Source organism: Polypterus senegalus, chromosome 8 (assembly GCF_016835505.1).
Source record: "Polypterus senegalus isolate Bchr_013 chromosome 8, ASM1683550v1, whole genome shotgun sequence".
Classification (NCBI taxonomy): Eukaryota; Metazoa; Chordata; class Cladistia; order Polypteriformes; family Polypteridae; genus Polypterus; species Polypterus senegalus.
In genome coordinates this window covers 111705428-111718495 of record NC_053161.1, presented here as the reverse complement: position 1 = coordinate 111718495, position 13068 = coordinate 111705428, and the positions used below count along the sequence as shown (strand labels likewise).

The 13068-nt window shown below is 38.0% G+C and overlaps 1 protein-coding gene across 1 annotated transcript in view; it reads left to right on the top strand.

Annotated features, from left to right (window-relative positions):
• The window catches only part of btbd11b (BTB (POZ) domain containing 11b), a 513987-nt gene that overhangs the window by 412622 nt on the left and 88297 nt on the right, over positions 1–13068 (top strand). The window contains exon 4 of the mRNA XM_039761620.1: positions 11003–11155. Within this exon, the coding sequence (XP_039617554.1) occupies positions 11003–11155 (153 nt within the window). The remainder of the gene's footprint in view (positions 1–11002; positions 11156–13068) is intronic.

Genomic DNA, 13068 nt, shown 5'->3' with positions numbered 1-13068 from the left:
AGTTCATCTCACAAAGTATAACTACACTAATCATAAGACCAGGCCACCTTTTTATAGAGTCTTTCTTTTTTTCTCTCTCTATAATATGGGTTACCCGCCTATATTAAAGCAAATTACTTTTCTTTCTATCAACTGAAGCTTTTTTCAGGGTTTCATCCTCTCTCCAACTGGTTGCTTCTGGCTTAATGGCTAATACCTTTATTGTATATTTGACTGTTCCCTTTATTTGAGTTGAATTACAAGACCAGGATATGCTGAAATAGTTTGCTTACATTTTGTTACACTTGGGGCAGAGGTGGTTTAAGTGACTTATTCAGAGACACACAGTGAGCTATTGAAAAGAACCAGAATGGCTGACATTTAGTACAAAGCCCATTCTTTATGCCTCTGCATAAGAGACTTCTAAATGCTCTGCCTCTTATGTTTCTACTATTCCTTAAATGATGCCTTACAGAAGACAAACAAGTCACCATCAAGTATATGTTGTCTCTAAGGTCAGGAGCTTGTCGGACTAGCAGATGCTTTATTACAGGGACCCTTCAAAACGTTAGTGGTGCAAGCCAAAAATAAATCGTAAAAGACTAAAATGAGTTTAGATATTCAACTTTATTCATTAGATTTCCAGGTTTTCCTATCTGAATAAATTGTATCTGAGCGGAGCAGATTGAGCAGCTCACTTGAGCTAACTAGCGCTCTCTTGGAATGCTTTAGTGTGTAGGAGATCTTGATGACTAGCAGCTGTCTGTCTCGGCAAGGTGCTTAATGGGAACGTAAATGCTTTCTTGAGAGGAGTGTCAAGCTATTGCACTTTGAAGCTAGAGCACCAGGTGACTCTGATAAAAAAGCCACACAAATCTAACACTTTGTCTTTCAGACCTTCTGTCTGCTTGCGTTTAATACCATCTGTGGTACCCATCTAAGATGGGCTAAAATCTAATTAATCAACGTGGACCTCAGCGGGACCATTATTAGTGTGGCATGTCTGTCTGGTTACTATGTCTCTCTTATGTTTGTTGTGCACCATCTGCTGAACATCAGAGATATAGGATCCAGATGGACACACAGACACTTGTCCTTTTATTACAGTGGATATACAATTCATATATGCATGACAGAAAGTTTGAGAAGCTAATACATATCAAATAAGAGAGAAGTCTTCCGTTCATTTTGTGTTTATTGTTAGATAGTTAGTAGGTGATAGTCACAGCACATTCACAGATATGTGGGTTTGACAGTTTTCCACCTGAAATGAGAAATTGTGACTTAAGAGATAAATCAGAAACTGAATTCCAGCTTAGTTTATTAGCAGTTTCTTTGTTTTGGCATGGCACTATTAGTATAGAAAGACAAAGTTGAATTCATTCTGTTCATTTTATTTGGCTTTAATCAGAACCACTTTCAGTTCCTTTAAAGTACCCCATTCATTGCTGGGGCCAGGAATTCTAAAGATTACCCACCTCAAAGGTTAAAAGCAGAAGGACGGAAAGGGTGAAATGTTATATGTGAAAATGTGTGAGCTTTATTTTGTAGAAACACCAAGGGATAAAGAGTAGACTTGTACCCAGAACAGTATGGAGGAATATTTCGGACAAAATGAAATAAATAAATAAATGCATAAATAAATAAAAGTACTGTGAAATGTGAGCATAAATAAATAAATGTGTCATGAAATGAGAGCCTTAATAAATAAATATGTCATGAAATGACAGCATAAATAAATAAATGTGTCACGAAATATGTTTTTCGTTGCTTATTTATTTATTTCATTTTGTCCGTAACATTCCTGCAAACCGTCATGAAATACGGCTTGAAATAAAACTGTCACTTTCACTCGTCAAAGTTGAGAGGGTGGGCTCTAACACGCCCTCTAGTTACTGATTGGTGAATCTATAGCACAAGAATTAATTAGGAAAATGCTTACTGCTGCCGATGAAATGGATTCTGCCGAAGATATTACGTATTTCAGAGAGAGAATTGAAGATTTATCGGAAGAAATTTCAATGTTGGCGGCCCTTTTAGACTCCGATATAGATGAAACTGTTTTTGAAATTATCGAAGAACAGGTGGAACGGAGTCGACTACACTCCAGTTCAGGTGACACAGTTCCCTGTACGTCCATCCTTTGACATTCCAGCTGAGTCAATAGAACACCTTCTGTTATGCGGTTTAAAAGTACGACAGATTGCAGATCTATATGGTGTATCGGAGAAGACGATCACAAGGCGAATGAGCCAGTTTGATATACGGTAAGCTGCAACGGCTGTATTAGTTTAGGTACTTTGACATGGAATGCCCAAAGCAGCTCCACCTAATATTTTGAACTGAACAACTTTACCACTGATCAGAGCTGTACAGTTGTTTGAAAAAGTAGCTGCGAATATGCAACTGACTTTATACTCGTAAAACAAGGGTCAAATACTCAGTTTGCCGCCAACATTGTAATTTCTTCCGATAAATCTTCAATTCTCTCTCTGAAATACGTAATATCTTCGGCAGAATCCATTTCATCGGCAGTAATAAGCATTTTTCTAATTAATTCTTGTGCTATCGATTCACCAATCAGCAACTAGAGGGCGTGTTAGAGCCCACCCTCTCAACTTTGACGAGTGAAAGTGACAGTTTTATTTCAAGCCGTATTTCATGACGGTTTGCAGGAATGTTACGGACAAAATGAAATAAATAAATAATCAACGAAAAACATATTTCGTGACACATTTATTTATTTATGCTCTCATTTCATGACATATTTATTTATTAAGGCTCTCATTTCATGACACATTTATTTATTTATGCTCACATTTCACAGTACTTTTATTTATTTACGCATTTATTTATTTATTTCATTTTGTCCGAAATATTCCTCCATAGAACAGAGGTAGCTCATGAAAGCAAAAAAGTACAGGTTGTAAGAAACCAGGGAAAGCAAATAATGAGCTTGTTGCTTTATGCACAGTTGGCAGTTTAGATGGACCCATTGAGACCAGTCAAATCAGTTTAGTTTTACACTCTCCTATGCCCTCTGCCTTACACATTTGTGGATGTGTTTGGGAATATCATATAAAAGTAAGGGAAAATTGGCTTCTGACCTTGTCTCGTCTACATTGTATAAAAGATGTCATAGAACATCCAATGACATCTATCCTCCTAAGATACTACTATGATGTGCAGGGCAGTGGTTCAGTGCTCTTGTCTTAAATCTTTATGAAATCTCAACCCAGTTACTGTCCATGTGGAGTCTGTGTGTTCTAATCATGCCTGTGTGGTGGGTGTTTCTCTTGATGAATGAAGACTGGTATGTTAGTAGTCCAAATCCTGTGATCATTCCTGCCTTGCACCTAGTGCTTCCAGGTAGTAGTAGGAGATATCCCTAAATGAACTGGTATGCTAAAAACTATACAAACACATTGAAACATGTGCTTGTTAAAGGAAGCTTGAAATGTCATTTTGTGTCAATGTATTAGTCTAAAATGTGAACTGTGTATAATAAGTGAACCTGCCCTTTTATTTATCACATTGTTGTACGATTCATCCTGATGTGAGTCGATTCAAAATAGAAGAGAGTACAGAAAGAGGCCACTTCTTGTGGTGTGTTTGCTTGGCAGCAGTGGCTGTGTGAGTGAGTGAGTGAAACTGAAAGAGGAGATGAAGCTGTAATTGTACTTTCTGAAGAAAGGTGGATACCTGCAGTTGACTCTGTTTGAGTGGCAGAACATTAACTAACATTCCAAATGGAGAGGAATCAATTTCCTTTGACTGTTACATTAATCAGTAATACAAGTTATTTGTTAAAAATAAGCTTCAGTCTGACATGTGTGTACAAATACATTATACTAGTAGAAAAACCAAGATATGGATGGTAGGCCATACCAACTTCTCTTACTACCTGGGTAGGCTATAGTCACTGGAACCTGATTTAATTTAAGTGGATTCAAAAATGCATGGATGGTTAGTGCTAAGTCATTTTGCATCATGCCTGAAGATATCCATCTTTCATATCTTCTTGTCCTTTCCAAGCATCAGAGCCTAGAAGGTTTCCATGAAGTTTTTTTTTTTTTTTACATAAGCTTGACTGTACTGTATACTGTGCATCATGCCATTGTACAACTGGGTCTTGTCTAACTTCTGTGTCGTCCAGCTCATAGCAGCGTCTCACTTCACATATTTTATTTTATATTTCTTTCTTCATGGTCCATCTCTCTCAGCCACATGTTGTTATGTGAAGGCCTTGCTTTAACTACTCAGACATTTATTGATACTGCAAACTCCCTAGAATACATTTTCTTTTCCTTTCTCTGTATCTGCAATATGCATCCTTAAACTATAAAATCATTAACATAACCTACTTTTAATTGTCTGTCTAAGCTGAACTAAATACAGTATATACTTTAGCTGTTTCTTTACACAGGCAGCTCTGAAGCATAGCGTTTGACAAAGCTGCCTTTTCTCAGAATGTCCATGTAAATTTTTCAGCAAGTAGTCTGGTCTTCTTGAAACCCATTCTGAAATTGCTCTCCTACTGGTAATATTTTCCAAGACTGCTTAACGTTTTATGTGCAGTCTGCCAAGGATAGACTCAGATGCCCAAGCATTTTTTACAGGATTTCAGGGTATATATTCTTTACACTTTCTTAAAGAGTATGTTATATTTTCAAAAGCATGAAGCACACCAAATCATAGTTGCATATCAAAAGCAAAGGTGAAGTAGCTAAGTCTCCAATGTGAATCACAGTGCCTGTGTATTTCATTTAATCTGTTTCTACTCCAGTTATACAATACATGTAAATTAATAAAACATGTCCTAATCTGACATGTTGGCTCAGATATTAATAATTGTAAAAGATGTGACCCTCATACAAGTACCATCTGCTTCACCCCTAAAAAAACATGAATGGAAATCAAATGCAACATGGGGCTTTGGAGGTCGGAGAATAATCCAGTGATACTAAAGTGGGTTGTTTGGCTCAGAAGCCAAATTTTACCAGGTTGTCTAAGGTGTAGTATCTGTTGGTTAGCAAATACAGTTTGCTGAACATTACAAGCTTTTCTCACTGTTTCTTAAGACATAATTTCTCTTTTTTTAATCACTATGTAGTTTTGAAAAGATACCTATGAGGGGGAGTCAAGCTAATGTTAGAAAATGGAATTCATCAGACAAAGGAACGAACCTTAACAAAACTGATGATGTAATTTCTCAAAGTCATCTCCACCCTTCTCAGTGCACTTGCGCCACCTGCCTGGAAATGCCTGGATTCCAACAGAATAAAAGGTTTTGTCTTCTCCTCACAACCACTCGTGCACTGCTTTCTACACATTGTCATCTGTCTTGAATCAATGACCACCCAGATGCTTTTTTAGAGGTCCGAAAAGGTTTAAATAACATAGTGCTAAATCTGGCAAATAAGGAGGATGTGGCAATACCTCAAACTTCAGTTTCTCCAGACAACCCTTGATGTTCTTAGCAGTTTGTGGGCATTATCTTGCAGCAAAATGACTCCTTGAGACAGCAGTCCCCTCCGCTTGGACCGAATAGCAGGCTTCACATTGGTGTCCAGCAAGTCACAGTAACTTGCACTAGTGACTGTAGTACCCCTCGGCATCTAGTGTTTGACAGATACTCGGGTGCATGAGTGGATGTGAGGTCAAGACAAAACCTTTTATTCTGCTGGAATCCAGGCACGTCCAGGCAGGTGGCTCAAGTGCTTTGAGAAGGGTGAAGATGACATTGAGAAATGACATTATAAGTTTTGTTAAGGTTCATTCCATTTTCTAATAAATCCCATTTTCTAATTTTAGCTTGACTCCCCCTCATAGTAAGAACTAGCATCTTGAATTTATCATGATGCTGTACCTAGTGATTAATTGTAAACTGTAAATTTCCTTGAAACATTCCCACCAGGCCCCAGGGAGAGTGGAGAGGTCAGTGTGGGTGTGATGATCCAGATGCACTCAAGCTGTGAAGTAGTCCAAAAGCCACCCTGTGAATTATTGGGTCACTGATCCTCAAATGGGAATGAGATGGAGCTAGTCCGCCAAATATATGTTCTTCTTTAAAGTACATCAAAAGGAGAATAAATTATTTAATACGCCTTCTGGTTTGATGACTCCCCCTCTCTTTCTCTCTCATTTCTCTTTCTTTCAATCACACACACACTGCTAGTCTCCCACCAGGCAGCTTTTTCTCATTTCATCCTCCATGCTTCTTATATATACAAACACTGAAACTTTAATATTTTCCACAGAAAATAATGGATTTTATGAAGGCATCAACTTTCTGAATCTCCCAGTGCCACCTGCTCCACATTTTGTCACTTTTGGTAATGATTTAAAGAAAATTGCGATATTAGATCTCTGCGGGCTTATTTACTGTTTTATTTGTGCATGATTTTTACTGTGCATGTGGATTGATGGAGTTTGTTGGCTATTGGCACACCAGTAAGTGGGACTTTTTGCTGTTTGGCTGTCCCCAAATGGACAATCAACCTCTTAAAAGTGTGACAATGATGTAAGAGTAGGCAGTAGTCTGTGGATAAGAGAAGATGAGGGAGAAAAGTGAAGGAAGAAGATATTGGACTGGATCTAGAACCTACTGAGGCAAAGGTCTAGTCAATGGACCTGCTGGTCAAGACTAGTCATCTAGGAAACCAAAGTCAGAAACTTATATAGCAAATGGTGTGTGAGAAACACACAAAGTACCACTGACCATGTTATGCCATAGACAAGATGGTTCCTCATTTCAGAATGTAATATTTGTTTTCAGTTTATTGAACATTCCACCTGAGATAAGGTTTATGGGTCATTGTCAATTAACCACTAAGTCCCTGCTATATGTCGGCCACCATATGAAGCTATTTTATGTCAAACTAACAACATATTGGGAATACATTGAGAATGCTCAGACAAAATATTCAAATATTTAAAAAATATTCATATTAATGAAGAGGTTTTAAATAGTTTAAGGTTGGTTGAGCACTGTATTCTCATGGAAGTGGTTCTGGAAGCAATCACCTGGAATTTACAACTGTGGAAATTCAACATTAATCCATACCTATGTGTGATTTCTTGGCAGACACCTTCTGTAGAGACACAGTGCTCAGTCTTAAAATACTAATGACTTCTTCATCAGTATCATTTTTCGAAGAGCTCTTGTCCATCTGAGAATTTCTAGTATATCTTCAATAAGTCGCAGAATAGTACAATTCAGGAATATCGAACTCTGGTCCTGGTGGGCTGCAGTGGCTGCAGGTTTTCATTCTAACCCTTTTCCTAATCAGTGACCAGTTTTCACTACTAATTCACTCCTTTACCCTTCATTGTAATAGCCCTGTTTTTAAGGATTCAGTCCTCTGAATTGATTTCTTCTTCATTAAAGACAGCCAAACAGAAATGAGATGTGAAACGAGCCAACAGATCACCAGCTAAATGGGGGCTTCAAACTCCAAATAATTTTACTCCACCCAATCTCTTAATGAGAAGCCAATTCTTGCTGTTAATTAAACCCGTTTTTCAATTCCATGGCTTGATGCTGCTCTCATTCTGCCACAGCAGACATTTCCAAAACTGTATATTTTCTGTTTTTTCTAAGAACAACGTCAAACTGTTTTGGTGAGCTGAGCAGATCAAACTTACTGAGACCTTCACCTTCCTTTATTTTTAGATATTGTGTGATGGGCACAGGTGAGCTGGTCATGTGGCAGCTTGTTTTGTGTGTCATTAGTGTTTTGCTGCTAATTAAGGAAAAAGAGACAGCTAAGGGGCCTGAGTCAAGTTAATTAAAACTAAGGCAAAAGCAGCAAAAACTGGTCAGGTAGTGAAGATGATGGTTAGAATGAAAACTTGCAACCACTGTGGCCCTCCAGGACCAGAGTTTGACACCCGTGGTATTATGAGCTAAATTATCTCTTTCTGTTTAGTCCACAATACTAACTATGCCAACTTTTAATTTCCTCTTCCTTGGAAAGCAAGTAGCATTGATGATCTTTAGTAGCCTACTGCCTACAATCAGTGAAAAGTTATTGACAGGAAAAGATCAGCCAATAGGAACACGTTCAGCCTGGTGGTTTTTGTTTTGATTGACAAGTGATGAAATTTTCATGGACAGAAACATTTTGAAATGAATGGCTGTGACATTAAAAGACTTCTTTGTAAATGTGCAGTTCAGAAAAGTCACATTGTTAAATAAAATGCTTTTAAAAACAAAGTAATTTGGAGAAAAAAAGAATTGCAATAATTAAATGCAAACTACCATCATTAAGCCAAAATCAAATGATGACATTGTATTTCGTGATAATTAGCTGACTGTTTAATTATTCTTTTTTTAAATTTATTGACTCATTTATATATATATATTGCTGTAGATTGTCTTATAATTATTTACTTCATAAATGCCATATTATTTGTTTAATTTTGACACAAATGGCATTCCATTTAATTGGAGAAATACAATTATTTTACCTTAAAGTGGTAAATCATTAAAGATATTTTTTCCTCATAATACCCTTTCCTCCAAAAGCCCTCTTGGTCTTAGCTACTGACAGCAATTGCAGTATTACCAATAAAAAAGAAACAGAACAGCCATTTTTTGATAGAATTTTTGCATCCCTTCAAAACTTACTAATACCACCTCGATTTAATATGCGATAGATCATACCTATGTGCCTTATGCAGTAAAAAGTATTAGATTTCAGAAAGCTATTATTAATAATCCATTAAATACAGAAGCTGTCTCTACTGAGCACTCAGTATTCTGAATATGTTTAGCGGCCTCAGGAGGCTTAGATAAATGAAAGTGCATCATTAGATGTTCATCAGGCATATTTTTTATGCTTATGCAGGCTTTGCTGGATGTTAACTAAAACAGGGCCAAATGAAACTATTGCTGTTACAGATATGGCTCCCTTACACAAAAAAATGAAGGTAAAAGCTTTTTTTGAGTGAGGGCACAGTTTAGTTATATGGCATACAGTAAGGTTGATGGGAAGTGCTTTAGTCACTGCATTCAGAATATGACCTAATGAAACGATGAGATAAAAAGACCATCTCCTTCCCAGAGAATTTGAAAATATGTGGATGAATGTAAGGGACATATGTTAAGAACGCAGAAAGTCTGATTCAGTCCATCAAGATTTTTTGCTTTGCTAATAAGTTACCCTAAAGTCTCATGTGGATGCATTTTAAAAGATTACAGCTTCAACTATTGTACAGTGCATGATTCTGTAGGTTGTTCCACAGTCCCACCATTATTTTCATAAAGACGTTCTTCCTATATTTCATCTCAGATGCACTTCTCCTTAAGTTCCTTAGATTGTTACGATTACAACTTCAGCCACTGTACAGTGTATGACTCTGTAGTTTGTTTGTGAATCCCATCATTATTTTTGTAAAGAAGAATTGGTTCCTAGATTTCACCTTAGGTGCACTTTTCCATAAGTTCCATAGGTGCTCATGAGCATTGGTCTTTTAATAAAGCCACTAATGTTAAGATTACAGCTTCAACTATTGTACAGTGTATGACTCTGTAGTTTCTTCCACAGTCCCACCATTATTTTCATAAAGACATTCTTCCTAGATTCTGTCTCTGGTGCATTTATTCCTTACGTTCAATAGGTATCCTTGAGCATTGGTGTTTTAATAAAGTCAAGAATTGTAAGATTACAACTTCAACCACTGTATAGTTCATAACTCTCTAGTTTGTTCATGAATCCTACCATTATTTTTATGAAGAGGTGCTTCTTAGATTCCATCTCAGTAAGTTATATCGGTGTCCTTGTGCATCGTTTTTTCAATATTTTTAATAAAGCTAAGAAACTGTCAGCTATGCAGCTGAGTGGGCTAGGCAGAACGTCAAACACTGGCCTGTTATATTTGTTTCATGGTCGCCACTACAATACTACTTGTAACAATACGAGGCATGTAATTGCTTTATTGACTCTGAAATAATGACATTTGTGTGGTAAAAGATTACATCAAGCGCTGTGTCTCACCACATGTGAATAGGAATAAAGTCAACTGTTTATAGTGACAATGATGGATTTCGCAGACTGTGACTGTTGAACTAACATACTGTAGTACTTCCTTTAAATTTCTGCTTGTGGAACCTCAACATGTATGGTCCTCCTTGAGTTAAAAATGACTTTTCCATTCTGAACTATTGTGATCAAAACAGAAGCAATCAAAAGTGCACTTTTTGACATGGCCTTCAATAATGAAGAGGTGATAATCCAAATTGTCTGTGCAGGGGCACAGAAGCACACAGCTGTGTGCACACCTGGCTTTAAGTTGTAAGAGAGCCTTGATCCCAGGGCACTTCCCCTGTAATCTAAAGATGTATGTGCCGGGGCTGCCTGTTACTGGCTTTCTGAAACTGTTCTTGCCACTTATCATCACATTTCCTCAATTATGCTTTGAACTGCCCTTTATAAGGAACATTGAAGGCCTCTGATTCCAACCTTAAGTGTATATTTGGCTTCTTAAGGCTTTGAAACACAACTTGTGGAAAGTGAGAATAGCATTCTTTCTCCCTTCCTTTAAATATTCCTGACAAGAATATGATGAAAATGTTTTCTAAGAAAATAAAATATATGTGCCCAACATAATAGTTGGATTTCTTTTTCTTTTTAGTTAAAGGGAGGGTCTTTATTTCTGTTGTTTGTGTTGTGTGTCAATGCAGAGTGCAAGTAGCTGTGATATGCTCGTCCCAGGCTACAGCACACCTTCTTAGGTCAGCCAGTCAGACTGATGGGAACATGATGGCTGGGGCTCAGTCGCCTGCATCCGATCAGCTATACAACCTGTACTGTATTTTTAGATTTTATTCATAGTTAAATGTATTAAATCAAAAGGTTTTAATGTTGAGTCACTTTGACTGCATGACTTCCACCTTTTTCCTACAAATGAATTGAATATTGACAAGATAAAATAAAAAACTTGTGGTTGCCACACTTTCTTAAGTTATACATGATTGTACTTCTTATCTCTATTGTGATACTCTTACCCCTCTCTGCAGGCCATTCCTCGTACTGCCTCCTTTGATGGAATGGATCAGGGTCGCCATTGCTCATGCTGAACACAGAAGGAGTTTCTCAGTGGACAGTGATGATGTACGGCAAGCAGCAAGGCTCTTACTCCCTGGAGTGGACTGTGAACCTCGTCAGCTCAAGTATGATTTTTCATCATCTTTTTTCTTACACTTTCTGACTTTGTGTTGTAGATATTTACCGCAACAGGTACCTGCTAGTCATTCTTCTCCCCAAGGTAAAAATTCCATTTCAGCAAAATCTTCTTTGTAATTCCCGAGATATTTTGTATATCTGTCCATGTTTTCTTTCATTTGATAAGCTCCACTATGCACAGTACAAGAAACTGAGATTACAAGTCAAGTCAAGTTGGGCAGCATGCACTGGTACAGTGCGTTGCCTCACCCACTACATAACGAAGCAAATCAGGATCCCAGTTTGCAACTCCCCAGGCAAACACGCAGTCCAGTCCCACCCTCTGGAAATGACCCTCTATCTACCGCAGCCAGGTGTTACATGGGCGACCCCTTGGCCGGGTCCAGCCACTCAGGTCCCCAACAATGAGGATCTTACAAGCCAGATCATCCTTGGGGAAATGCGCCACATGGAAGTAGTGCTGTAACTAACGCTCCTTCACAATGGAGTTAATGTGCCTCATTTGGGACTCCATGAGGAACCGCTCAATCGACACAAAGTCAAAATAACGGTACCCAAGGATTTTCCGTAGAGACACAGCACCAAAGGAGTCCAGTCTTCATGTTAGGCCACTGGATAGCGTCCATGTCTCGATACCATATACCATATTTTGATTATGCCCTATTAGAGTCCAGACCCTTAACTTTAGGATTACAGCCCACCCATATTACCAGGCAACTGTACTAGTAGTAGAGGATACATTATAGGCATTGAAATCATGCGATTAAACTGTTGAAGACATTATGGTTTTATATTGGTTATTCAGTAGATTGTTGTACTAGTACACTGATTGATCCTTCCATATGTGCACTTTTGCAGTAAAGCAAAACAAAGCGAGCAGACCCAGGCCGCAGTGCACTTGAATCAGGAGCCAACTCAAGCACACATCTCCTTGCATCCTCATCACTGAGTACGAGACTTTCAGACTGGTATAATATTAGATTAGATAAACTTTATTAATTCCATGGGGAGATTAAGATGCATGCAGCAGCAGAAACATACAAAAACAAGGATACAGACTCACAGGACAAATAATACAGCCAATCAATCAATCAATCATTCAGTCAATCAATAAATGCATATTTTGATGATATTTTAAAATAAACTAAGCATACATCGGGAGAAAGCATTGAATTGCCTAATAGCATTGAAAAAAGCCTCAGAGGTGCTTCTTAGCACACCGTGGAATGAGCCTGTGGCTAAAAGAGTGGCTCCTGGAGGGTTACTGGGGATTTCTCATGATGACATCCAACTTGCCACAATTTTCTTTCCAACAACAGCTTCCACAGTGTCCAGGGTTTGCCCTAGGATTAAGCAGGCTTACCTTGTAAGTTTGCTCACGCATTGTGCTTCTTTTGAGCTCAAGTTGCTTCCCTAGAAGACTGCAGCATAGAACAAAACATTGGCTACTGCAAACTGATAGAACATTTCCAACAACTTGCTGCATACATCAAGAGACCTGACTCTTGTGCTATTGGCACACACACAATGGGCCTTTTTGGGGACAACCGTCTTTCTACATTTCTTTGGCTTGTGGGGGGAAACCCACGAAAACACAGAAAGAGTATCCCAGCTCAACCAAGATTTCACTTCAGCTAGAACTAAGCTAACAGCTACGATATTCTGTGAGAGATCATATAGTATGTTTATGAATTAATTCTAATAATGATAGATCAAACTCTATTTAATGGTCATTTATTGGACAGTCAATTTATTTACCTTACTGGTTGTGGAAATTCCCATTATGTGATTTTATCCTCTTCAAATTATCAAATAACTAGCTGTGTAAGCCTCTGCTGTAAAAGGCCCAGGCTCCTAGCAACAATTGAAATTGTCAGAAAAAAATTTGGAATGCAGAGTT